This window comes from Emys orbicularis, chromosome 13 (genome assembly GCF_028017835.1).
Source record: "Emys orbicularis isolate rEmyOrb1 chromosome 13, rEmyOrb1.hap1, whole genome shotgun sequence".
Classification (NCBI taxonomy): domain Eukaryota; kingdom Metazoa; phylum Chordata; order Testudines; family Emydidae; genus Emys; species Emys orbicularis.
Window position 1 is genome coordinate 8,442,376 of NC_088695.1, and position 27,852 is coordinate 8,470,227.

The 27,852-nt window shown below is 50.2% G+C and overlaps 1 protein-coding gene across 1 annotated transcript; it reads right to left on the reverse strand.

Moving 5' to 3' along the window:
- Nucleotides 1-10,830: 10,830 nt before the first annotated feature.
- LOC135887368 (zinc finger protein 189-like) lies at nucleotides 10,831-14,060 on the reverse strand. The gene is made up of 5 exons (XM_065415141.1): nucleotides 14,027-14,060; nucleotides 12,910-13,023; nucleotides 12,565-12,575; nucleotides 11,310-11,778; nucleotides 10,831-11,240 (listed from the first exon to the last, which is right to left on the reverse strand). Exons 1-5 carry the CDS (start codon nucleotides 14,058-14,060, stop codon nucleotides 10,831-10,833), a joined length of 1,038 nt encoding a protein of 345 aa, XP_065271213.1.
- Between the last annotated feature and the right edge of the window lie 13,792 nt (nucleotides 14,061-27,852).

A 27,852-nucleotide genomic window follows, 5' to 3' on the forward strand; every position in this document is an offset into this window, starting at 1 on the left:
CAGTCCAGGAAGGCACAGCCTAGCAGCAGCACCAAGGAGTTAGCTTGGGTCTGTCTGCTGGGGAAACAAGGGCAGCAGCTAGGACAGGGGGAGTTTGCAAGAGGGAGTTCTTACCAATCCCCAGGACAGCAGCAAGCACAGAGACAGGAACGGCAGTAGTATAGGAGAGAGGACTCGATTCGCTTACAATAATCAGGAGATCTCCAGGCACAAATTTGTTGTTCATGGGAGGGGAGTTTAAAAATGGGGGTACGCTCAAAAACAAACGAGAGCGGGGAGAGGGCCCCCGAAAGACCTCTAGCTGATCAGACCAGGTGGCAAAGCAAGGACCTTCTCCAAGGTCTGATCAGAAAATGTCCGGCTTTAAAGGCAAACTCAGGCAGTTTCCCACCAGTACTTTTGATTGGCTCCTCTTGATACAGGGGAGGAGAGAAGGCAGGGAGAGGCTGCAGGTAAGCATAGGCATGCCTGGGCATGTTCTGAGCCACAGGTATGACTCATATGCTTAATTAGTTGGCCACTTCAGGTCTTGCATTTCTGGGCAACATCCCCCACACCGAGCCCGGGTCTGAACAAAGGAACCAAACAAAGAAGCAAGAAACCCCCTCCCTAGGTAGAGCAATGGCTCCAGTTAGTCTGTACAAGCCATTCCCATGAATAGGGCTGTGACTTTAGTTAGCACAATGGCTGGGCGGGGTGGCCACACAGGACAAACAGAAAGGAGAGAGGGAAAAGGGATGCAGCAGGGGGACAGCTGTAACAGACACTGGTTTCTCAGACCTTTAGGCTGCACTCAGATCATATTTTAAAGTTTTTCTCTGCAACCAAGAAAGCTAGAAACTTCCTTTGTTTAGGAAAGGGAATACAAGAGTCTCACCTCATCACATGCTTCCAGGAGCTGGGGCTTTAACAAACTCAACAAATACAATGACACTCATTATAAAATCATGAGTGTTGGAAACACCGCAGCTTCTTTACACTGAGTCAGAGCTGCCTTAAGGTATGTCTATACTACGAAATTAGGTCAAATTTATAGAAGCCAGTTTTATAGAAATCGGTTTAATACAGTCGATTGTGTGTCCCCCCACATAAAATGCTCTAAGTGCATTAAGTCGGCAGATCCCGTCCACAGTACCAAGGCTAGCGTCGACTTCCGGAGCATTGCACTGTGGGTAGCTATCCCACAGTTCCCGCAGTCTCCGCCGCCCATTGGAATTCTGGGTTGAGATCCCAATGCCTGATGATGCAAAAACAGTGTCGCGGGGGGTTCTGGGTACATGTTGTCAGGCCCCTCCCCCTCCGTCAGAGTAACGGCAGACAATTGGTTCACGCCTTTTTACCTGGGTTACCTGTGCAGACAACATACCACGGCAAGCATGGAGCCCACTCAGCTCAGCTCAGCTCATCGTCACCATGTGTCATCTGGGTGCCGGCAGACATGGTACTGCATTGCTACACAGCAGCATCTAATTGCCTTTTGGCAGTAGACGGTGCAGTATGACTGGTAGCCGTCATCGGCTATCTGGATGCTGGCAGACGTGGGGCTGCATTGCTATACAACAGCAGCTCCTTGCCTTTTGGCAGTGGATGGTGTATTACGACTGGTATCCGTCATCATCGTACTCCTCAGTGAGTTCGGTCAGAGGCACCTGGGCAGACATGTTTTGTCTTCTGGAGACTCAGTCCTGCCGGCAGTCCTATTGAACCGTCTTGACAATGATGGCTAGCAGTCGTAATACAGCATCTTCTGCCAAGCACCCTGAAGATGCCGATGGCTATCAGTCATGCTGCACCGTCTGCTGCCAGCCTAAGATGTAAAAGCTGGATGGACCAGTTTTGTTCTGTATTCATTTGCTTCCCCCTCCCTCCATGAAATCAACAGACTGCTAAACCCAGGGTTTTGAGTTCAATCTTTGGAAGGGGCATTCTGTGTGACAGTTGTTTGTGTTTCTCCCTGTTGCACAGCCACCTTTGTTGATTTTAATTCCCTGTAAGCCATGTCATCACTCGCCCCTCCCTCCATCAAAGAATAGTTTCGCGCCTCTTTTCAGCCCAGATGCCATAGCACTGGGATCATGGAGCCCGCTCAGATCACCGCAGCAATACTGAGCACTATGAACACCACGCGCATTGTCCTGCAGTATATGCAGAGCCAGAACATGCCAAAGCAAAACCAGACGAGGAGGCGATTGCAGCGCAGCAACGAGAGTGATGAGGAAATTGACATGGACCTCTCACAAAGTACAGGCCCCAGCAATGTGCAAATCATGGTGTTACTGGGGCAGGTTCATGCCGTGGAACGCCAATTCTGGGCCCGGGAAACAAGCACAGACTGGTGGGACCGCATCGTGTTGCAGGTGTGGGACGATTCCCAGTGGCTGTGAAACTTTCGCATGCGTAAGGGCACTTTCATGGAACTTTGTGACTTGCTTTCCCCTGCCCTGAAGCACCAGAATACCAGGATGAGAGCAGCCCTCACTATTGAGAAGCGAGTGGCAATAGCCCTGTGGAAGCTTGCAACGCCAGACAGCTACCGGTCAGTCGGGAATCAATTTGGAGTGGGCAAATCTACTGTGGGGGCTGCTGTGATCCAAGTTGCCAGGGCAATGAGAGACCTGGTGATATCAAGGGTAGTGACTCTGGGAAACGTGCAGGCCATAGTGGATGGCTTTGCTGCAATGGGATTCCCAAACTGGGGTGGGGCGATAGATGGAACCCATACCCCTATCTTGTTACCGGAGCACCAAGCCACCGAGTAAATAAACCGCAAAGGGTACTTTTCAATGCTGCTGCAAGCCCTGGTGGATCACAAGGGACGTTTCACTAACATCAACGTGGGATGGCCGGGAAAGGTACATGATGCTCGTGTCTTCAGGAACTCTGGTCTGTTTCAAAAGCTGGAGGAAGGGACTTTCTTCCCGGACCAGAAAATAATCGTTGGGGATGTTGAAATGCCTATCGTTATCTTTGGGGACCCAGCCTACCCCTTAATGCCATGGCTCATGAAGCCGTACACAGGCAGCCTGGACAGTAATCAGGACCTGTTCAGCTATAGGCTGAGCTAGTGCCGAATAGTGGTAGAATGTGCATTTGGATGTTTAAAAGCGCGCTGGTGCAGTTTACTGACTCAGATAGACCTCAGCAAAGCCTATATTCCAATTGTTATTTCTGCTTGCTGTGCGCTCCACAATATCTGTGAGAGTAAGGGGGAGACATTTGTGCTGGGGTGGGAGGTTGAGGCAAATCGCCTGGCCGCTGATTTCGCGCAGCCAGACACCAGGGCGGTTAGAAGAGCACAGCAGGGAGCGGTGCGCATCAGAGAAGCTTTGAAAACGAGTTTTGTGACGGGGCAGGCTACGGTGTGAAACTTCTGTTTGTTTCTCCTTGATGAACCCTTCCCCCACCCCTCACGGTTCACTCTACGTCCCTGTAAACTAACCACCCTCCCCTCCCCCCTTCGAGCACCGCTTTCAGAGGCAATAAAGTCATTGTTATTTCACATTCATGCATTCTTTATTAATTCATCACACAATTAGGGGGATAACTGCCAAGATAGCTAGGGAGGGGTTGGGGAGGAGGGAAGGGAAAGGACACACTGCAGTTTAAAACTTTAACACTTATTGAAGGCCAGCCTTCTGATGCTTGGGCAATCATCTGGGGTGGAGTGGCTGGGTGGCTGGAGGGCCCCCACCGCATTCTTGGGCATCTGGGTGAGGAGGCTATGGAACTTGAGGAGGAGGGCTGTTGGTTACAGAGGGGCTGTAGCGGCGGTCTCTGCTCCTGCTGCCTTTCCTGCAGCTCAACCATACGCAAGAGCATTTCAGTTTGATGCTCCAGCAGCCGGAGCGTCGACTCTTGCCTTCTGTCAGCAAACTGATGCCACCTATCCTCTTCAGCCCGCCACTTGCTCTCTTCAGCCCACGATTCAGCCCACCACCTCACCTCTCGTTCATATTGTGCTTTTTTGCATTCTGACATTGACTGCCTCCAAGCATTCTGTGTGCTCTGTCAGCGTGGGAGGACATCTGGAGCTCCGAGAATATATCATCCCGAGTCCGCCATTTTCTCCTTCTAATCTTCACTAGCCTCTGTGAAGGAAAAACATTTGCAGCTGGTGGAGAAGAAGGTAGAGGTGGTTAAAAAAGACACATTTTAGAGAATAGGTACACTCTTTCACGTTAAATTTTGCTGTTCACATTGGACAGCACATGTGCTTTCGTTACAAGGTCGCATTTTTCCTCCTATACAGAGGGCCTGCCGGTTTGGTGTGAGAGATCACTCACGCAGTGCCAGGCAACAGAATTTGGCTTGCAGGCAGCCATGGTAAGGCACAGTCTTTTTGCTTTTTTAACCTTCGTAACATGTGGGAATGGTTTCAAACAGCAGCGCCCTCATTTCCCATACCAAGCACCCATTGGGTTGGCCATTTAAAATGGGTTTGCAATGTAAAAGGAGGGGCTGCGGTTTCTGGGTTAACATGCAGCAGAAACCCAACTACCCCCCCACACACACACACACATACATACACACACAATTCTCTGAGATGATCACTTCACCCCTCCCCCCCACCGCATGGCTAACAGCAGGGAACATTTCTGTTCAGCCGAGCAGGAATGGGCACCTCTGAATGTCTCCTTAATAAAATCACCCCATTTCAACCAGGTGACCGTGAATGATATCACTCTCCTGAGGATAACAAAGAGAGATAAGGAATGGATGTTGTCTGCATGCCAGCAAGCACCGGGACCATAGGCTGCCATGCTTTATTATGCAATGATTCCAGACTATGTGCTACTGGCGTGGTGTGGTAAAGTGTCCTACCATGGCGGACTGGATAAGGCAGCCCTCCTCAGAAACCTTTTGCAAAGGCTTTGGGAGTACATGAAGGAGAGCTTTCTGGAGATGTCCCTGGAGGATTTCTGCTCCATCCCCATACACGTTAACAGACTTTTCCAGGGCAAATTAATCATTAATAATTAAACACGCTTGCTTTTAAACCATGTGTAATAGTACACTCATCAGAGGTCCCTTGTGTGCCCTCAGGGTCTGGGAGCACGCCTTGGGTGAGTTCGGGGGTTACTGGTTCCAGGTCCAGTGTGAAAACATATCCTGGCTGTTGGGGAAACCGGTTTCTCCGCTTCCTTGCTGTGAGCTATCTTCATTGTCTTCATCCTCATCTTCCTCATACCCCGAAACCGCTTCCCTGTTGTGTGATTCTCCATTGATGAAGTCAAAGCACACGGTTGGGGTAGTGGTGGCTGCACCCCCTAGCATTGCATACAGCTTAGCGCAGAAGCGGCATGTTTGCGGCTCTGCCCCGGACCTTCCGTTTGCCTCTCTGGCTTTGTGGTACGCTTGCCTTAGCTCCTTAATTTTCACACGGCACTGCTGTGCGTCCCTGTTATGGCCTCTGTCCTTCATGGCCTTTGAGACCTTTTCTAATATTTTGCCATTTCATTTACTGCTACAGAGTTCCGCTAGCACTGATTCATCTCCCCATATGGGGAGCAGATCCCGTACCTTCCGTTCGGTCCATGCTGGAGCTCTTTTGCGATCCTGGGACTCCATCAGGGTTACCTGTGCTGATGAGCTCTGCGTGGTCACCTGTGCTCTCCACACTGGGCAAACAGGAAATGAAATTCAAAAGTTCACAGGGCTTTTCTTGTCTACCTGGTCAGTGCATCTGAGTTGAGAGTGCTGTCCAGAGCGGTCACAATGAAGCACTGTGGGATAGCTCCCGGAGGCCAATAACGTCGAATTCCGTCCACACTACCCCAAATCCGACCCGCAAAGGCCGATTTCAGCGCTAATCCCCTCGTCGGAGGTGGAGTAAAGAAACCGGTTTAAAGGGCCCTTTAAGTCAAAAAAAGGGCTTCGTCGTGTGGACGTGTCCAGGCTTAATTCGATTTAACGCTGCTAAATTCGACCTAAACTCGTAGTGTAGACCAGGCCTTAGTGTACATCAGAATCAGGCCTTTGAAACATTGATATCAGCTTAACCTAGGTTTTGTCCTGTGAATTTCATATCACTAGACCTGGAAGGATTAGATTTTATCGGTTGATGTCTGTAAATGTTGATTTCACTGTACACAGACAAACCAGGAAAAAATACTCCCACTGCTAATAACTGAAATTTACCAATAGGCCCAGTAAGAACAATGCTGCCTGAGAACTTATTAGACATTGATTTAAGTATACACCTGTACCCCGATATAACGCTGACCTTGGGAGCCAAAAAATCTTACCACATTATTGGTGAAACCGCATTATATCGAATTTGCTTTGATCCGCTGGAGCGTGCAGCTCCACCGCCCTGGAGCACTGCTTTACCACCATATATCCGAATTCGTGTTATATCAGGTCGCGTTATATCGGAATAGAGGTGTATTTACTTTATATATTTTGACATGTGATGCTGAAAAACTCTTTTAATGGTTATGAAGCTTTATCTTTTTGAATCTGTCTCTACTGTCATTAAATAGTTATTGTCTGACCGAAATATTGTCTGATTCCGCCCTAAATCTCCCACCACCGTGAACATTTAAATTGATAACAATTGGAATGAAATGTTTAAAACCCAGATTTTTGTGCAACTGTGAACGTTTAAAATCAATAAATATAAAATTGCTTAAAAATAAACCTCTGTAAAATTTTTATATATATATTAAAAAAAAAATGAATTCTACCAAGTCTGACTATCCCACCTTAGGCACATAGCTCCTGCTCCTGCAGGCTCATCCGCACAGGTGGATGCCTCTGATTGCAAGACCAGAGCCCTAGTGGTACATATTTCACTAAATGGTCCAGAGGGAGCCATGGCCACAGAGAATTCTTTATATGATGAAGATTTTCAGGAATCACCATCAAAATCTAAGAGGACATTTTCCCACATCAGGTATCATTAAAAACTTGCCTCTGTTGCCAGGACCAGAGCCCTAGTGGTACATTTTTCACTAAATGGCCCACAGGGAGCCATGGCCACAGAGAACCCCTTGCAAAGTCTCTAGGAGGAAGCTCCATGTCTCATTTGTCTGCAGTATTTCACAGAAATTGTCACTCTGCAGTGGAGGCACGTCAGCCAGTGCTGGGAGGGATCCGATACAGCCGTCTCCTGCCCTCAGAAACTGTGCACCAGAGAAAAGTCAGGCTGAATAGGCAGCTGGGAAACATGGTAGAAATGGCCAATCAGCTAAATTTACAGGAAGCAAAAGGAGCAGAAGGGAACGGGGTGTGTGGGGATCACCAGGAGGCTCCGAAACTTCTGTGAAGCAGATCAAACTTCTATCTGTCTGGTTTGCCATCTGTCCTGGGCTCACAGAGCTCACACGGTGGTTCCCATAGAGGAGGTTGCCCAGAAGAACAACATAGGGAACAGCTGTCAAGTTTAATGGGTAATAACTTAGATTTGGATTTTAATTACATGCTAATTTCACTGAAAGTTACCTGGCACAGGTGTGACACATCATTCAGCTCTGTAAACCCTTCATGGTATGGGAGATGCTGTAACAAAATAAATGATTTGACTGAGTGGCAACAGAGGCAAGTCTTTAACGATACCTGATGTGGGAAAATGTCCTCTGAGATTCTGATGGGGATTCCTGAAAATCTTCATCATATAAAGAATTCTACCAATCCCAAAGGATCAGACGTATTAACCACCAAGTTAATGAATACTTCAGTTCTTACCCAAATACATGCTTACAGCCAATTCTTCTTAACAAAGCTAAGATTTATTAAAAGAAGAAAAGACAGTATTGGCTAAAAGATCATTAGACATACAAACGCGAATAGAGTCCTTAGGTCAGTTTCACCATAGAGATGGCACATTAGAATTGAAAAGAGACCTTTTGATTCATTTCATCACGTTCTAGTCCAATGTCCAAATGTTCAGTATCAGGGCAGTCCAGAAAGCACTGGAGATCTCAGTCTTACGACTCAAACTCCCCCTGAATAAAGCTTAAGCAGAACTAAGATAAACGTATTAGGTCCCAAGAGTTTTTATAGACATTTTTGCAGCCTCTTGACAGCAGTCAGTCCTTGGGTGAACAATAGGTTTTGGAAGTAACCTCCTATTTCGCAATCATCACAGGTAATAAAACTACATGGATTAACGTAAGTTAATTATTCATAAAGCCGTTCATAGACAGTTTACCACAAACTTTAAAGAGAGAGATATATACAATGACATTATTACACCCAAGTTTAATCTAAATGTTAATATTTCCTTTTGACTTCTGAATTAACAAAATACAGTCCTAGGCAGGAACCCTTTTATTACACTGTCATTCTGTAACAAGATACAGGTAAACAGAAACTACTAGAATTACTATCGTCTAGGGCTGTCAAGCGATTAACAAAATTAATTGTGATTAATCGTTCTGTTAAACAATAATAGAAATACCATTTATTTAAATATTTTGTATGTTTTATACATTTTCAAATATATTGATTTCAGTTACAACACAGAATATATTCCATGCATCTGATGAAGTGGGTTATAGCCCATGAAAGCTTATGCCCAAATAAATTTGTTAGTCTCTAAGGTGCCACAAGGACTCCTTGTTTTTACAGAATATAAAGTGTACAGTGAGCACTTTATATTTTTTATTACAAATACTCACACTGTAAAAAAACAAAAGAAATAGTACTTTTTAGTTCACCAACTGCAATTACTTTAGTGCAATCGCTTTATCATGAAAGTTGAACTTACAAATGTAGAATTATGTACCAAAAAAGAACTGCATTCAAAAATAAAGCAATATAATACTTTAAAGCCTACAACTCCACTCAGTCCTACTTCTTGTTCAGCCAATCACTCAGAAAAACAAGTTTGGTTACAATTTGCAGGAGATAATGCTGCCCACTTCTTTTTTACAATGTCACCTGAAAGTGAGAACAGGCATTCACGTGGCACTATTGCAGCCGGCATAGCAAGATATTTATGTGCCAGACGCTCTAAAAAGTCATAGGTTCCTTCCTGCTTCAACCACCATTCCAGAGGACATGCATCCATGCTAATGATGGGTTCTAATCGATAACAATCCAAAGCAGTCCAGACCGACACATGCTCATTTTCATCAACTGAGTCAGATGCCACCAGCAGAAGGTTTGTAAAACAGAACAGGGGACATACAATTCTCCTTCAAGGAGTTCAGTCACAAATTTAATTAATACATTTTTTTTAAAAATGAGCATCGTCAGCATGGAAGCATGTCCACTGGAATGGTGGCCAAAGCACGAAGGGACATATGCCTGTTTAGCATATCTTGCACATAAATACCTTGTATTGCCAGCTACAAACGTGCCATGCAAACACCTTCTCACACTTTCGGGTGACATCATAAATTAGAAGCAAAGCAGCATTCTCTCTCGTAAATGTAAACAAACTTGTTTGTCATAGCGAGTGGCAGAGAAAGAAGTAGCACTGAGTTGACTTCTAGGCTATACAGTTTTTAATTGCTTTATTTTTGAGTGCACTTATAGCATTAAAATAATCGATGTTTCTAAGTTACACTTTCCTGATAAAGAGATTGCTCTACAGTACTTGTATGAGGTGAACTGAAAAATACTACTTCTGTTTTGCATGTTTACAGTACAAATATTTGTAATAAAAAATATCAAATGAGCACTGTACACTTTCTCTTCTTTGTTGTGATGGAAATCAATATATATGAAAACGTAGAAAAACATCCAAAAACATTTAACAAATTCCAATTGGTATTCGATTGTTTAACAATCTGATTCATTGAGATTAATTTTTCTAATCACAATGAATTTTTTTGAGTTAATCACGCGACTTAACTGCAATTAATCAACAGCACTACTATCTTCTTCCAATTTTTTAACACCAGTTTACATTTCAAAGTTCTAGTCTCTGTTTCTTGGAATGGTGCCAAATACCATTTACACACATTTCTAACATGTTTCAAAAGGTTGAAGCTGGTCAATTAGCCTGCAAGGTTCTTAACTCTTTCGAGCCAGGTGCCACAGAAGTTTAGATCGTGTGTGAATTCTCCAGTGTTTAATGAGGTGTGATCTCTGTGTACAACTTTTGCCACAGTCCAAGCACTTATGGAGTCTTGTGGATTCACTGATGTAAAACAAGGACTGATCAGTTTCTGCTATGTTTCCCATAGTTTAAGCGCTTATGGGGTCTCTCTTTGGTGTGGATTGCCTGATGTTTAACAAGATCTGACCAGTGTATGAAACTTTTCCCACAGTCTAAACATTTATGTGGGCTCCCTCCTGTGTGGATTGGCTGCTGTTCTGTAGGGCTGAGGTGTTTCTGAAACCTTTCCCACGGTCCAAGCACTTGATCACAGTATGAAACGTTCTCCATAGTCTAAGGACTTATGGGGTCTCCTGTGCGGATTCTCTGATGTAAAACATGGCCTGAGCTCCATATAAAACTTCCCTCACAGCCTAAGCACTTATGGGATCTCTCCTGTGTGGATTAGCTGATTAGTCTGACCTATGTAGCAAACTTTTTCCAGTCTGAGCTCTGATGGGGTCTCTCACCTGTGTGGAGTCTCTGAGTGTTAGAAGATTTGATCTTTCTGTGAAACTTTTCACATGGTCCAAACAATTATGGGGTCTCACTCCTGTGTGGATTGCCCAATTTGGAATAAGTTTTGACCTCCATTTAAAACATCTTTCACAGGCTAAACAGTTATGGGGTCATTCCTCTGTGTGGATTCTCTGATGTATAACAAGGGATGACATCTATTTGAAACATTTTTCTATAGTCTATGCACTTGCGGGGTTCCTCTCGTGCGTGGATTGCCTGATGTTTAGAAGGGCTGATCGGTTTCTGAAATCTTTCCCAGAGTCTTATGGTCTCCCTCTTTTATGGATTGCTTGATGTTTAACAAAGGCTGACCTCCATCTGAAACTTTTCTCACAGTCTAAGCACTTGTGGGGTCTCTCTCCCGTGTGGATTCTCTGATGCATAAGAAGGTGTGATCTCTGTAGGAAACTTTTTTCACAGTCTAAGCACTTGTGGGGTCTCTCTCCCGTGTGGACTGCCTGATGTTTAACAAGGGCTGATCTCCATGTGAAACTTTTCCCACAGTCTAAGCACTTGTGGGGTCTCTCTCCCGTGTGGACTGCCTGATGTGTAACAAGGGCGGACCTCTGTATGAAACTTTTTCCACAATCCAAGCACTTATGGGGTCTCTCTCCTGTGTGGATTCTCTGATGATTAACGAGGGCTGACTTCCATAGGAAACTGTTCCCACAGTCTAAGCACTTATGTCGCTCTCCGGTGTGGATTGTCTGATGCATAAGAAGGTGTGATCTCTGTAGGAAACTTTTTTCACAGTCTAAGCACTTGTGGGGTCTCTCTCCCGTGTGGATTGCCTGATGTTTAACAAGGTCGGACCTCCGTATGAAACTTTTTCCACAATCCAAGCACTTATGGGGTCGCTCTCCTGTGTGGATTCTCTGATGATTAACGAGGGCTGACTTCCATAGGAAACTTTTCCCACAGTCCAAGCACTTATGGGGTCGCTCTCCGGTGTGGATTGTCTGATGCATAAGAAGGTGTGATCTCTGTAGGAAACTTTTTTCACAGTCTAAGCACTTGTGGGGTCTCTCTCTGGTGTGCACTGCCAGATGTTTAACAAGGGCGGACCTCCGTATGAAACTTTTCCCACAGTCCAAGCACTTATGGGGTCTCTCTCCGGTATGGATTGCCAGATGTCTAACAAGGGCTGATCTCCATGTGAAACTTTTTCCACAGTCTAAGCACTTGTGGGGTCTCTCTCCTGTGTGGATTGCCTGATGATCAACAAGGTCGGACCTCCGTATGAAACTTTTCCCACAGTCCAAGCACTTATGGCGTCTCTCTCCGGTGTGTATTCTCTGATGTATAAGAAGGTGTGATCTCTGCAGGAAACTTTTTACACAGTCTAAGCACTTGTGGGGTCTCTCTCTGGTGTGCACTGCCAGATGTTTAACAAGGGCTGACCTCCGTATGAAACTTTTCCCACAGTCCAAGCACTTATGGGGTCTCTCTCCGGTATGGATTGCCAGATGTCTAACAAGGGCTGAACTCCATGTGAAACTTTTCCCACAGTCTAAGCACTTATGTGGTCTGTCCCCTGTGTGGATTTTCTGATGTGTAATCAGTGCTGACTTCCAAATCAAACAATTCCTGCCCTCCAGGTACCGAGAGGGTCTGTCTCCCAGGTGGCTTCTCCCATGGTTAGCAAGATCTGAGCCCTTATTGAAGTTTTCCCCACAGTCCAACCATTGAAGTGTTTTCTCTCCAGTATTTATTGCCTGAAGCGTAACAGAACCGAGATATTCATAGCGTTTGTCTTCCTTGGGGGTTGTCTGCCGGTCTGTGGGATTCCTGTGTTCTTCCCCATATATAACAAATTCATCCATTTGCTCCCTTAAGTGGTTTCCCAACAGACTCTTTGACCTCTGCCAATTTCCCCAGGCTTCTCCCTGTTCCAAGCACTGGGAAAAATTCCCTTCAGCTCTTCCCACAAAGGTCCCCTGTGGTTCCCCGTGCCCAGAAACTTCCTGCTGTGGGTTCCCATCCTTATTCTCTCTCACTCTCTCGTAACCTGCGGGGAGAGAGACAATTCAGAGAGGAGCCATTGTGCTGAGGAAAATTAAGAGGAATAGCACCGAGGGAAAACCCACCATACTAAAGCTGCACAGACAGAGCAATTGGATTCTGTATCCACTTCCCACCCAAACTTTTACAGAGAAGGAAAGTAGGGAAGGAAACTCCTGCAGGTAACAGGACACGTGGGAAGCGATGTCAGTGATATCTGCTGCCTGCAACCCTGCCCTGGATGAGATGAGGAAGGAACTGAGGGCACTTACTGATACCTCATTTTTGGGATTCTCAACTTTTTCCTTCATTCCCCAGATGGTTTGTGTGTCAGTCCTCACCTGTGTGGGCGCCTCTTGGGATCTCTCTTCCCTTACAGGCCTGGAGATCGGACACCCACGGGTCTTTCCCTTGTTCCAGCTGAGTGATCAGGTCAGGTTTGGGAATGGGGAATCCTGTGCAGGGAGTCAAGAATCAGGGGGTAGCCGTGTTAGTCTGTATCTACAAAAACAACAAGGAGTCTGGTGGCACCTTAAAGACTAACAGATTTATTTGGGCATAAGCTTTCGTGGGTAAAAACCTCACTTCTTCAGATGCATAGAGTGAAAGTTACAGATGCAGGCATTATATACTGACACATGGAGAGAAAGGTACCCAGAAATCACCTACTACGGGACAGGACCAACAGAACACCACTGGTCATCACATACAGCCCCCAGCTAACACCTCTCCAGCGCATTATCCACGATCTACAACCTATCCTGGAAAATGATCCATCACTCTCACAGACCTTGGGAGGCAGGCCAGTCCTCGCTTACAGACAACCCCCCAACCCGAAGCAAATACTCACCAGCAACTACACACCACACCACAGAAACACCAACCCAGGGACAAATCCCTGTAGCAAACCTCGTTGCCTACTGTCCCCATATCTACTCTGGCGACACCATCAGAGGACCCAATCACATCAGCCACACCATCAAGGGCTCATTCACCTGCACATCCACTAATGTTATATATGCCATCATGTGCCAGCAATGCCCCTCTGCCATGTACATTGGCCAAACCGGATAGTCCCTCCGCAAAAGAATAAGTGGACACAAATCGGACATCAGGAATGGTAACATACAAAAGCCAGTAAGTGAACACTTCAATCTCCCTGGTCATTCTATTACAGATTTAAAAGTCACTATCATTGAACAAAATTCACAGGGCTGGAGCTGTTCCCAAGGAGAAGGGAGAAGAGGGATTCTGTTTGCGACCAAGAAACAACACAGACAGGACAATACACGGCTTTTCCACCTTGCAAGCTAGCGAGGTTGGGTGGGGATGATTTAGTATGTGCCTTAGAGTTTGACTCCCTGGTCTCATTGGAGAGTGATGAGAGAAGAACGTGACCAGTGTCAGACATGCAGACCCCTCCGGCTTCCAATAACCAAGGGGCCAGGAATCCCTTACCCAGCGAGGTCACCGTCTCGTAGTTCTCCTGCATGACGTCCCTGTAGAGGGCTCTCTGAGCGGGGTCCAGCAGAGCCCCCTGCCCCTGGGTGAAATACACAGCCACATCTTTGAAGGTCACCGGCATCTGAAACAACAAGAATCCCCCACTCAGAACCTGCTGCCCCAGCCACAATCCCTCTAGTCACAGGGGAGGAGGGACAGAGAAGCAGAATCCTCCCAGCACCCGGCTCAGAGCAGCCAGGAGGCTTCAGGGGGTGGGGAGAAGGTGAGAGCTCCTTGTCCCTCCCAGCACACAGAGCAGGGCAGGGTCTTCTCATTGCCCACACACCTGCCAGCCACAGGCTGATAGGGGAAGCAGAGCTTTGAGCTGGGGACGGGACAGGAATCCCAACAGCTTCCCTTCGTATTTCACAGCAGCCTCTGGCCAGTGGGGTCAGGCCCCAGCACTGGGAGTCTGGTCAGTTTTCCCAGCCCTGCCCAGGGGGGTATTTCCTGGTTCAGAAATGGGGGAATGTCCACCCCTCCCCCGACCCGCTAATGGGCCTGTTCAGAAAATCAGACCCAGGTTGATCATGTTCCAGCAGGTTTATCACACCCCGTCCCACCCTGGGTGATTAACACCTCTACAATACCACCACCGCCGCCACCACAAGCTCCCTGAAAATCCCCTACCTGAGCTGGCTCCATCACAGCCATTTCCCTTCCCTGTCTCCTGGAAGACCGGACGATCTGGAGTGAAACGTGGACGTGATTCCTAAGCCTGTCAGAGGAGCAGGAAGATTGGGCAGGTTTCATAAGGGGCTGGAGTCCATGTCACCCACCAATTCCCCCCAGGCTCTCTCCCTGCAGACAGACGCTCCGATTCTAGGACTCTGCCATGCTGGGAAGAAACCCAGTTAGTTCATTACCATCCTGGCCAGGCCCCTCCTCCCCCATTCGAACTAAACCCACCACGTCCATTCTAAACCTCCCCAGAACAGCATTTCTGAGCCAAACACTGGAAAAAGAGAAGAATCAAAGGAGTCACTTTACGGCACTGCCCCACAGTGTATTGTAACCCCTCTAGCTCTCCCCCGTCTCCCTCAGTCCTGCGTGCTCAGCAGAGTGAGCAACTGGCTTTTCCTCTCTCAGCTCCTCCCCTTGTTCCCAGGAGAGCTGACTGCCCCGGGGGGGTGCAGGGAATGGATCTGGGCAGGGCTGGGAGCTGGGAACCTCCCTCCCCACTTCTTGCTCCTGCTGCCCTTCAAGTCTCTCCACTCTCCCTTTTTATCTTCTTTCCCCACCCTGGGAGAACGGGCGACTGCCCTATTGTCGTGGGCCTTTGCTCTCCTTAGGTAGCTCAGCCACTGACACTGGTAACGGGGGTTCAACCCGGCTGTGTCACAGAGGGCAACAGCTCTGGGACTCCCAGACACAGGGAGCCCCTCCCCTTGTAGGCCAAACTCCGCAGCTGGTATTTGAAAGGGGCCCTTTGTGCAGAGTCATTTCCCTGCCCCACTCCAGCCCTTTTCCCTAGGTCTCTCCATCACCTCAGGCTCAGGGGCTGGTAGGGTCAGAGTGGTTACAGCCACTGCCAAAAATGCCCCTGCGCTGGTCTCAGAGTGGTGTGATGAAGTGGGAATGTTCTGAATGTTGTCTCTGAATACTGAGTGTGTGCCTCCGTTTCCCCATGTGTTATTCAAGTATCAAGCTGGTGGGATACAGGTGTGTGATCATTGCAGAGACCTCTAGAGGGCAGGTGTGACTGCAGAATAGCTGCCTCGGCATAGAGAATGGTCAAAATTCTGTATCCTGGCAAGCTATGGCTGAAGCCATTCCTCTGCAAGGAGCCAGCCCAAGGTGCTGGAGAACAGGGAGAGAGGGGGAGGCCATGAGACCTGTTTTCCTGGGAAAGAGAGAAAGCACGCAGGAGGGGCAGCCGTACATCACTGAGGATGGGGGGCTGGAAGCAGGTCAGTCCCCTGGTTTGGGACTCAGTGGGGAGAATCCAGGGCTCGGGAGTCTGGATTCTCCCCCCCTCCCCCCATGGACTTTGCTGAAAGCTCCTGATTTCTGTGCTAACAAGCTCTGTTCAATGCTGTGTTCCTAGTGACCAATAAACCTTCTGTTATCCAAGCCGGCTGAGAGTCACAGCTGACTGCGGAGGTGGGGTGTACGGCCCCTGTGAGGAGCGTGTCAGGCTTCTCCTTAGGCTGCCCCTGGGGTTCAGGCTGGGGCCACACGCTCAGCAGGTGGGGGGAAGTTGGGGGTGCTCAGAGGCTGCAGTCCTGCCCCTACAGTGGGGGGGGGGGGAAAGGGGAGGATGGAGCTTGCCTCCCTCAGCCCTAGATTCACTCCCCACTGGCTGTACCCTGTTCTTCTCCCCGCCTCCTAGTCCCAGGCAGGGGGTCTGAAACAATCCATACAGTGGGGGGCGCTGAGAGCCATTGAACCAAACTGTAAACCCTGGATAGGCTAGAAACCCGTTCAAGCCAGGGGGTGTGGCAGGGCTTCACCAGTCTAGATCCAGCTCCTGTGCTGCTCCCCCACCCCCCGCCCTGACTGTGCCGCTGGTCCCTCTCCTTCCCCGGCCCCCATCTGGGCCCACCCTGCATTCAGTTTGGCCCCTGCCTACCTTCTGCCCCCCTCAGATCTCCTGCAACCTCCGTCCGCACCAGCGCGGCCATGGGCAGGGAAACAAAGCACCAGATGGGGGATGGGTGGTAACGTGATCCTGCCCCGGCCCCGCACACACCGGGAGCTGGCGGTGTAACGACACGAAACGCAACCCTCCCGTTTTCCCGGGCCCAGGGCAGGACTCGCAGCCAGCTCCGCTGGGAGCAGCCTGGGGCCAAACCTCCCCCTGCAGCCCCGGTGTGACGAGGGGGGGGGCGGGTCTCTCTTACCTTCCCTCCGAGCGGGGCCCCCTGGGGCAGGGGCCGGGCCGGGAAGGGGCCTGGCCAGGCTGGGGGCTCTGCCCTGGGAGAGGCTCCTGGGGAGCAGCGGGAAGGGCCCTGCTGGAGATTCCCTTCTCCCGGCTGCAGCCAGGGCTCCGGGCTCCCAGCACCAGCCGCCGGGGCTCGGAGATCTCGCCAGGAGCCTGGGAGCCGGAGTCACCGCAGCGGCTGCGAGACACTTCCTGCCGCCGGGACTGACCCCAGCGATTGCTCCCCCCAGAGCCGCCTCCCAGCTGCTCCTGGGTCCTAGCGATCAACCTACCTCTTTGCGCTTTTCCTCTGTGTCCGGCTTCTGCTAGACTCACAGACTTTAAGGTCAGAAGGGCCCATCGTGAGCACCTAGTCCAGGGGTTCTCACGAACAAATTTTTGGTGGACTCAGAGTGTGGCCAGCAACTCTCACTGGTGGCCGCTGACACGTTTTCCTAAAATACTTAATGAACTTTAGGGGAAACCAGTAAACATGCACAGAGGTAAGCAGGTAAATGGTCCTGCTATTGGGGAAACTTTCCTGACTTAAACACCCCCCCCGGGGGGGGGGAATCGAATAGCAGAAGGATCTGAGTCCTTGCTCCCACTCCCTTCACCCAGATCCTGCCTCACCTTGAGGGCTCCCCTTCCACTCTCCTGTGTGGCAAAGTCCTTATAACCCCGACAAGACTGGGCCCAGGTTTCCTGAGGGACTCGTCCCCCAACCTGGTTGTGACCACTCAGAACACGGGCTAGAGCGTCCCCACTCCGGGCACTTTCTCCGCTATGGATGCTTCCCTGACCTCTTCTCTGACCATTGTCTATAGTTCAGAACAAATGCAATTTACTAAACAGCAGCTAATAAAAGAAACCAGGAAACAATGGGAAAGGCGAAAGGAAAACACTTAGCCCCACTCTGCGGGCCTGGGGGAAGCACAAACAGTGTCTGTGGGATGCCAGGGCCGTTCAGTCTGTCCCTCCCACGTCACAGGATTCCTGCCCAGGCCTGGCTGTGCTGCAGGGATGCTGCAGGTCAGACACGTGCTCTGGCGGTGGCCACACGCCCGCAGGCTCTAGGTGACAGGACCTTTCTTCCCAGTGTCCCCAGAAAGGTGCAAATCCAGAGGACAAATAAAAAGCCCCCAAATTTAGTAATCTCTGTAAGCTGATTGGGGGGCAGGAGGGCAGACTCATGATCTTTGAGCATGTCTGGCTGCTGAGCTAGTTCTGTCCCTGCCCTCCCCCAGGGTTCCACGGGGTGCAGGCCATGGACTGGGACATCCCCAGGGGGTGGGGGAAACACCAGTACAACGGGGATGACTTAATCAACTTCCACGTCCAGCCTCACACCCCTTACCCCTCTCTGCATCAGGACTCCTCCCTCCTGGAGCCATAGCCCTGCTCCCGGCCCTACCTCAAGGTGGTGGGGTGGGGGGGCACAGACAGGGATAATTGGGGGCACTGCACCCCTACTCTAAAAAGTGTTCCACTGGGCCCAGAGCAATTCCAGCCTCTCCCCTTGTGCTTTGCTGGGCTAAAGCAGTCATGGTGGCAGCCGGGATGCTGGGCAGATGCCCATGTTGTGAACTCCTTAACATGTAACCAGTAGAATTTTAATAGTTGCAACAGTTACTTTTTACATGCTATTTTCATCCCTAGTCTGGACACCTGCCTTGTAGCTTCTGAGCCCTTAGGCAGAATCCTCCGCAAACCCCCAAAACTTCCCTTTTTCCAGTAAAATAATTCCCCTCTGGCTGCTGGGTGGGGCAGCCCCTCCCTCTCTCCTCCCCCGTGGGGTGGGGGAGCTGCCATTGTATCTTTCCCTCTTCTTCTCCCCGACCCCTACCCTCTTTCCCTCCCTTCCCTAGCCAGTCTGCTCTTGTTCTCACAGCCTCCCCTCCCCATGTCCCCCCTTTCCTCCGCAGTGACCCCCTCACTTAGAGTTTCCCTCTATTGTAGCCCTGTTCCCATCCACCCCATAAGTCTTCCCTGATTCCGCTGCATTGCCCCATCTGTCTTGCAGCACCCCGCCTAGGGTGACCAGACATCCCGATTTTATCGGGAGTGTCCCAATATTTGTTTCTTTGTCCCACATCCCGACCAAACATTGGTCGGGACACTGGACAAACAAGAAATTTTGCCCTCCCGGAGGGACTCTTTCCCCCATTGGCTCCCTCCCCAAATCCCCACCCTGGCCCCGCCTCTTCCCCAACCACACAGCATTCCTCCTCCCAGGCTTGCAGCTGCATGGCAGCGCAAGCCTGGAGGGAGGGTGTGGTGGCAGTGCCTGGATCCTAGAGCTGGTGAGTCAGCTCCAGCACCCAGGCACCGGGCGGGTGGGCGGGCAAAGGGGGGCTGGCAAGGGAGGGAGACAGGGGGGCCCCGCCGCGCCAGAGGACTCCTGCCCGGCCCTCGGGCCACTGCACACAGGGGCCGGGGCCAGGAGCACAGCCTGGAGGCTGCTCCAGCCATGCAGCCAGCAGGGCAGCGCGGTGGGTCCGGGCGGGGGCAGCGCGGAGCGGGCAGGGGCCGGGTGGGCGGCGCAGGAGCGTGGGCTGAATCCCCGCTGCTGCCAGGGAGCCCTGCGCCTCTCCCTCCCGCTTGCGGCTGCAGCTCTTTCCCGGCGGGACGCACCCCCGGCCCGCCCTGGGCACATGCGGCGCGCGTCCAGTGGCTCCTTACCGGTGGGAGGGAGACTAGGCGTGGGGGACGCGCACCGCATGTGGCCGGGGCGGCGGGAGGCGCGTCCCGCTGGGAAGGAACCACAGCTGCGAGCAGGAGGGAGAGACGCGGGGCTCCCTGTCAGCAGCAGGGATTCGGGCCGCGCCGCCCACCTGGCCCCTGCCCACTCTGCATTGCCCCCGCCCAGACCCACCGCGCGCCGCATATGCCCGTGGCAGGTCGGGGGGTGGGAGGCTCCGCGGGAAGGGCAGCGCGCAAGGCCGGGTCCTGCTAATGCCCCCAGCCCCTTTGAAACTCCCTTTTTTTTCTCTGCCCCCCTTTTTTTGCTCGCCCTCCCCTGGCCCCCCCGCATCCCGATATTTTATAGCTCTGATCTGGTCACCCTAAACCCGCCTTGCCCACTGCATCTACCCCTGACCCATCCCTCATCCTCCCTCAATCCCACCTTATCTACACACACCCTTCCCCTCTTCAGCCCTCTTTCAGTTCTCCCCTTCTTCCCCCCCCCACGCCCCATCCCAGGTGTGGCTGTCCCAGCCCCCAGTGCAGCATGGGTTGCCTTCCCCCCTGCTCTGCACACAATGGGAGATAGGAAACTTCCCTGTAGGAATGTGCTACCTGCACCAGTTGCTGATCTGTAACTGGTTTATAAGAAATGGCTATTGTAAAAAAACTGCACTCTGGTGTGGCAAATGACTACAGATAGCAGTTTGTCCCCTGCACTCTTTTCTTGTCCCCTGCACTCATGGCAGAACTAAGTATTATCTAGACCATTCCTGCCAGGTGTTTGTCAGTTGCATGACCCTCCCGACCAGTCAATTTTTGCCCCCTGCTCAGACCCTGGCTGCCCCCCTCCTCCGATTTGTCCCCTTTGGCCCTTTTTAACCCCTGTAAAAAGCAGTCAGCACAATCCCATGCTTAGTAAGGGCAGTGGCGCTGATCCTCAGTTGAATCAAACAAGCTGGTGTTGTCCCGACGGCTTACCTGGGAATTTCTGAGTATCCCCCAGTGGAGAGGGGCTGGACACTACAGAAGGACACGTCAGAGGGGCTGCACCTAGTGTTAATCTGTAAGGGAAAGTCAGGACTGGCAGAGACCTGATGAGTTTGTGTGGGGAGGTAAAAGGCCGGGGGTGACAGGGAACTGACAACCAGTGAAGCAGAAGCACGTCCCCCTCGTGCTGAGACGGGGGCGGGGGGAAACAAGGAGATTCACTGTCCGGGGTGTTGGGACGGTGCTGAATTATTATGAATTACTGCGCTTCTTATTAATTAATGTGGTGAACATGAATGTGATACAGCTTGACATGTCTGAATTTGCTAGAGGATTCTGGGAGCAGGGCCTTCTGAGCATCACATGGTTACTGTGGAAATTTTCTATTCTGCGTGTCTGTTCTGTTACTGACCTTTGTCAGTCAATATGCCGGCTCACTAGGTAAAGAAAACGTATAATCACAAGATCAGTGATCTTGGCACAAGCTGACCTGGGGCAAAATGACCCCTTTGGCCTCCGGCTATGGTTAATTTTAATTTTTCCAATTCCTGTTCGAAATTTTCATTGTCATATTCACAGGCATTGTGCTTTTCTGTGAGCTTATTTACAGCCTGAGACATAGCACAGATGACTCGTGCTGCTGTTTGGACTTTCTTGGGAGAATAGCCCTGTTGATTCCCCAACAACAAGTTGTCCAAACCTTTCTTCTGCAGTGTAGAGGCTGCAGCAGTCACACATGGCGGGAGGGAGACTAGGCCTGGGAGACGCTCGCCGCATGTGGCCGGGGCGGCGGGAGGCGCGTCCCGCTGGGAAGGAGCCGCAGCCGCGAGCGAGAGGGAGAGGCGCGGGGCTCCCTGTCAGCAGCGGGGATTCGGCCTGTGCCACCCACCCGGCCCCTGCCCGCTCCGCGCTGCCCCCGCCCGGACCCACCGCACGCCGCATATGCCTGTGATGGGCCGGGGGGCGGGAGACACCGCGGGGAGGACAGCGCGCGGGGCCGGGGCCTGCTAATGCCCCCAGCCCCTTTGAAACTCCCTTTTTTTTTCTCCGCCCCCCCCTTTTTTTGCTTGCCTTCCCCCTGCCCCCCCCCGCGTCCCAATATTTTATAGCTCTGATCTGGTCACCCTAAACCCGCCTTGCCCACTGCATCTACCCCTGACCCATCCCTCATCCCCCCTCAATCCCACCTTATCTACACACACCCTTCCCCTCTTCAGCCCTCTTTCAGCTCTCCCCTTCTTTCCCCCCCCCCGCCCCATCCCAGGTGTGGCTGTCCCAGCCCCCAGCGCAGCAAGGGTTGGCTTCCCCCCTGCTCTGCACACAATGGGAAATAGAAAACTTCCCTGTAGGAATGTGCTACCTGTACCAGTTGCTGATCTGTAACTGGTTTATAAGAAATGGCTATTGTAAAAAAACTGCACTCTGGTGTGGCAAATGACTACAGATAGCAGTTTGTCCCCTGCACTCTTTTCTTGTCCCCTGCACTCATGGCAGAACTAAGTATTATCTAGGCCATTCCTGCCAGGTGTTTGTCAGTTGCATGACCCCCCCGACCAGTGAATTTTTGCCCCCTGCTCAGACCCTGGCTGCCCCCCTCCTCTGATTTGTCCCCTTTGGCCCTTTTTAACCCCTGTAAAAAGCAGTCAGCACAATCCCATGCTTAGTAAGGGCAGTGACTTCAGCAGATGTTACTGAGCATGCTCAGTCCACCATAAGTAGCACGTTCCTACAGGGAGCATTTTTCTGTACTGCACCTGTGGGAGAGTTAATTAATCCACCCAAATGGGCGATAGCAGCTATATCTGTGGGAGAAGCTCAAAAAATAAATAAATGCCAATTGACTTTCCTACGGCAGGAGGCAGGCAAATGGGAAATGCCAGCCAGAGAAGATTTCCCTGATAGATAAGATTACCAACTCTCCCGGACTAGACACCATTGCCACAAATGGCATCTGATCCAGGAGAGTTGGCAACCCTACTGGCACATGCAAATTTTCCCCCAAAGGCCCTAGAAGAGGCTAAAAAGCTGAAGAATGATCAAAGGAAACTTTAGCGCATCTGGCATGTAAATATCTTTTGACTCCGGCTGCAACAGTGTCATAAGATTGCCTCTTCTCACTTGCAGCATTGTCTCCTACAAATGTAAGCAAACTTGTTTGTCTGAGCGATTGGCAGAAGAAGAAATAGCACTGAGTGGACTTACAGGCTCTGAAATTTTACATTGTTTTATTTTTGAATTCAGGTATTTTTTACATAATTCTACATTTGGAATTTCAACTTTCATGATAAAGGGATTGGGCTACAGTACTTGTAATAGGGGAATTGAAAAATACTATTTCTTTTGGGGGGGTTTTACAGTGCAAATACTTGTAATAAAAAATAAAGTGAGCACTGTACACTTTGTATTCTGTGTTGTAATTGAAATCAATATATTTGAAAATGGAGACAACATCCAAAAATATTTAGAGAAATGGTATTAATTACTGTTTAACAGTTCAAATAATCATGTGATTAATCAGGATTAATTTTTTTAATCATTTGAAATCCCTAGTTCCAATTGATTTCTTTGTTAAAATTATATGGTAAGAAAGAGAAAGGCAGCAATTTTTCTGTACTAGTGGCTGTGACACTTTTGTACTTTTTTGTCGGATTTTGGAAGTGAGTCATTTTTAAGTGAGCCAAGGACGCAAGACAGATCAGACTCCTGAGAGGGATGCAGTGGTGGGGAAAGGCTGAGAGCCACTGCCATATAGGATTAACAGAGAGAACACACTGGAGAACACACAATGGTGGGGGGGGGCACTTCAGCGGTTTACTGGACTACAACTGGGGGATAAGAACAGCACCCTGCAATCCTTCAGGAAGTCAAAAGGAGAGCACACTTTGCATTCATGAAAAGGGGGATTTCATCAATGATGGCTGGTGACCCTGGGAGAATGCTTTAGCCATGGATTTTACCTGTAATAGTTAATCTCAGCCTATCTGAATCCTGTTATACCTGGTGTTTGGTGTGTAACCTGTTGGTCTTATTGCTTTGCTCACTATCTCTTCAATCTGAACTAATAAACTCTTGTTTGTTTTCACTAAAATATATATCTGAGTGCTGTGATGTTCTATTGGCGCTGATCCTCAGTTGAATCAAACAAGCTGGTGTTGTCCCGACGGCTTACCTGGGAATTTCTGAGTATCCAGTGGAGAGGGGCTGGACACTACAGAAGGACACATCAGGGGCTGGAGACGAGGTTGCGCCTAGTGTTAATCTGTAAGGGAAAGTAAGGACTGGCAGAGCCCTGATGAGTTCATGTGGGGAGGTAAAAGGCCGGGGGTAACAGGGAACTGACAACCATTGAAGCAGAAGCACATCCCCCTCGCGCTGAGACGGGGGGGAAACAAGGAGATTCACTGTCCGGGGTGTTGGGACGGTGCTGAATTATTATGAATTACTGCGCTTCTTATTAATGAATGTGGTGAACGTGAATGTGGTACGGCTTGACATGTCTGAATTTGCTAGAGGATTCTGGGAGCAGGGCCTTCTGAGCATCACATGGTTACTGTGGAAATTTTCTATTCTGCGTGTCTGTTCTGCTACTGACCTTTGTCAGTCAATATGCCGGCTCACTAGGTAAAGAAAATGTATAATCACAAGATCAGTGATCTTGGCACAAGCTGACCTGGGGCAAAATGACCCCTTTGGAAGGCATCGCGATGACAGCTTGAGTGAATGATTGATGAGCGTGTAAACGTGGGGTGATGTCTGGTGGGTGCCCCTTCAGCAGTCCCTTCCAAAGTATTAATTAGGAGAAAATTAGTAATAACATGTCCACAGGGCATATGAGTCCTTTGAAAACCACTGCCTCGGGGGAATCCTTGATAGACCAAGTGACTGAGAATAGAAGACAATGAAAGAGAGAAATCCTCATCTAGATCGATAGCTATACCCGCTTCGCTAGCCAATCAGAATACTGTGGGGCCAGCATAAATATTGAGGGTTTATGCTTGGGGAATTGAGGCTCACTAGGGACATGTGAATTAGATAGAATTACAGAAGCAGTATAAGGTTTTCTCAAATACACTGTTGTGCCTGGAGTCTACTGAATCTGACTTGTTGATTGGTACCGAGAAACATTCTGTCCAGCTGTGAGCTGTTAAAGAGCCATCTCAACATTTGGTAGCAGAGGATGGTTACCATGTCAGTAAATAAGTTAACTGTTTCTAAACTGGTTGGATAAGCTAAAATATTGTCTTAAGATATTAGACTCAGTGGTCAGGAAACGAAGATTGGATCAGATTGGGATCAGATTGGTTACAGATTATTGGGAGAGAGGGAAATACACAGTCACGTGGAGTTGAATTAGTGCTATCTTCGATCCATGTGTGACTGCTGCAGTCTCTACACTGCAGAAGAAAGGTTTGGACAACTTGTTGTTGGGGAATCAACAGGGCTATTCTCCCAAGAAAGTCCAAACAGCAGCACGAGTCATCTGTGCTATGTCTCAGGCTGTAAATAAGCTCACAGAAAAGCATAATGCCTGTGAATATGAAAATGAAAATTTGGAACAGGAATTGGAAAAACTAAAATTGCAACATGAAAACCAGAAATAAAATCTGGATAGTTGGATGGCGGCAGGGATCCCTTCCAGGGTGTGGTCAAGGAGCAGGGGGGGTTGGATGGGGTTGGGGGTTCCGGGGGGCATTCAGGGAGTAGGGGAGGGCTGTAAGGGATGGGGGTACCAGAGGGTAGTCAGTGTGTAGGGAGAAAGGGGGTTGGATAGGGGCAGAGGTCCCGGGGGGGAGAAGTCAGGGTGCAGGGGGAGTGGATAGGAGGTGGGAGATCTGGGGGGCAATCAATGGCTAGGGAGCGGGGCAGGGTTGGATAGGAGAGGATCTAAACTTACCATGCACAGAGCAATCGCCCTGTATCCCAGACTCCGACAGCCCCACCCCACTGTGTGACGTATTAGATCGAGCGTTCTTTTCTCTCTTTTTCCCTTCTAGGACATCAGAGGCATCTCGACCAGACATGTGGCTCCTTCTCACTCCCCCTCACACTTCTTGACACTGGGCAGGGGTTGGACACCAGGTGAAAGCCACATCTCCCCTCAGCACAGTGTGGACAGGAGCCACATTTTGGCTACTTTCACTTTGTTCAAGTTAACCTTGAGGTTCTCACCCTGTGAATAAAACAGAGGATTTACCCATCCCATGGGAAAGATTATGAACTTGTTACATCCCTGGGGGACTGGCTGCCTGTAGACACTGGGGATATAATATGGGCCTTTCACTGCTAGGTCTCTGCTTACCATAGGCGCTGACTTTTATTTTTCCCCAGAGGGCTCCACCCCCGCTCTGCCCTCAGGCCCCGCCCCCACTATGCAACTCCCCTGAGGCCCTGCCCTCGCTCCACCTCTTCCTGACCCCATTGCGCCTCCTCCCCTAAGGCCTTGCCCTCTGTCTGCCTCTTCCCACCCCTGCTCCAACCCCTCCCTGAAACCATAGCCAATCTACAGCTCGCTGCTCTCCGCCCTCCCCCAGGCACCTCCCCTAGCCACCAAACAGCTCATTGGCAGCCCCGCAGAACAGCTGTGGCTGGTGGGTGCTGAGCTCCCCCTATATTTTTTCCACAGCGGTTTGAGCTCCGGAGCACCCATGGGGTCAGCACCTCTGCTGCTTAGAATCATGGGACCGAGCAGTGACCAAGTATAAAGAGTGACTGACAATGAGACTTAGCCCATGTCCTGCTGTTAATGGGCAAGTCAGTAAGGCCTAAATTTACAACAGTGGCCTAATTGTGGGTGTCTCGTTGATCTCCTCGAAATACAGGACTTCAGGGCACGTGTTCCACCTCCATTCGCAGCTGCAGCCGGAGTCAGTGGGCGCTGCGGGTGCCCAGCCCTTGGAGAACCAGCCCCTCAGCATTTAGGTCAGGACCCAAATTTGGACCCTAAATCAAAAGAGATTCTTGACATTTGGACCCAGCCCATCATTGTGCTCTGGCTCCTGTGCCAGCCAGCACGGCTGTTTGTGCCTCCTCCCCAGCAGCTGCAGGGACAGGGAGTGCTCCTTGCAGGGGCGGGAGGGAGTGGGGTTGGGGCACGGAAAGGCTGGAGGAGGGAGGGATGGAAAGGGATTGAGGGGGGTGGCCAGGGTGAAGCTGCACCTCTTATACTCGGCTGAGCCGCAACGTCTCTATTAACCACCTTGTTAAACTGCTGCAACACTGGACTCGGGTAACTAGCTGCATCCGCAGCAGCGTCTCTGCGCAGCACGGCTCCACAGCTGAATTCCCTCTCCTCGTCCCCGATGGCGACTTCCCATTCTGTCCCAGGCCTTCCCAGACTTCCCCAGGCCTCCTCAGTCTGTCCCCACATCCCCTCCTGCAGCCGCAATGGGCAAGTGGCCTGAGAGGTCTCTGTTTATCCCACACCATGTGCCCTGCAGCCCCTAGTGTGAGCTCCCCGTACCCCCGCTGCCCTTGGCCATTGGGCCCCAGCCCTCACCTGGGGGACAGGAGCTTGATCTCCCTGCAGTCTCTAGTGTCTCTGCTGGGACTAACAAAAAGGGAGGAAATGGGTGCAGGGCTTGCTGGGTGTGGCTGTGTTACAGGGTCACCTGCCCCACGAGGGCCCAGGCTGACATCCCAGCACATTCCACAGGCCCCTGAGCCGCCATCAGATGGACTTTCAGCCTCCGTCCCTATGGGGGTGGGGGAGGCACTGGGTTATAACCCTGGGGGAGCTGCTGGGGGAGGGAGGAGACTTACCTGCTCACAGACAATTTTAACCATTATAAAGCTTCAACTTTTTGAATCTCACTGTCTAGTGTCATTAAATAGTTCTGGTCTGACCAAAATATTGTCTGATCCCTCCATAATTTCCCACATCCGTGACAATTTTAACTGGAATGAAATGCTTAAAACCCAGATTGTTGTGCAACTCTGAAAGTTTAAACCAATAAATATAAAAATTGCTTAAAATAAACATTATCTGTCAAAATTAGATATAAAAAAATTCTGCCCAGTCTGACTATCACTCCTGACACACAGCTCCTGCTCCTCACAGGGGGATGCCTCAGTGACCCTCCACACCAGCACAAGGGCTGACTGGAGGCAGGGAGCCCTTTGGGGGTTTAATTACAGGCTAATTTCACTGAAAGTTACCTGTCTCAGGTGTGATTGTACATTTTTTCACTAAAGCCTCCAGGGCTGAAATTGGCTGTGTCGTTCCTGCTCAGGAAACAGCACGAGT

Coding starts and splice junctions, on each gene's coding strand:
- LOC135887368 (XM_065415141.1), bottom strand. CDS start 14,060: ATGCAGGAGAACTACGAGACGGTGACCTCGCTGG. Junction 13,024..14,026: donor CGAGACGGTGACCTCGCTGG/GTAAGGGATTCC, acceptor CTCCCTGCACAG/GATTCCCCATTCCCAAACCT. Junction 11,241..11,309: donor GTGCTTAGACTGTGAAAAAA/GTTTCCTACAGA, acceptor ATAAGTGCTTAG/ACTGTGGGAACAGTTTCCTA.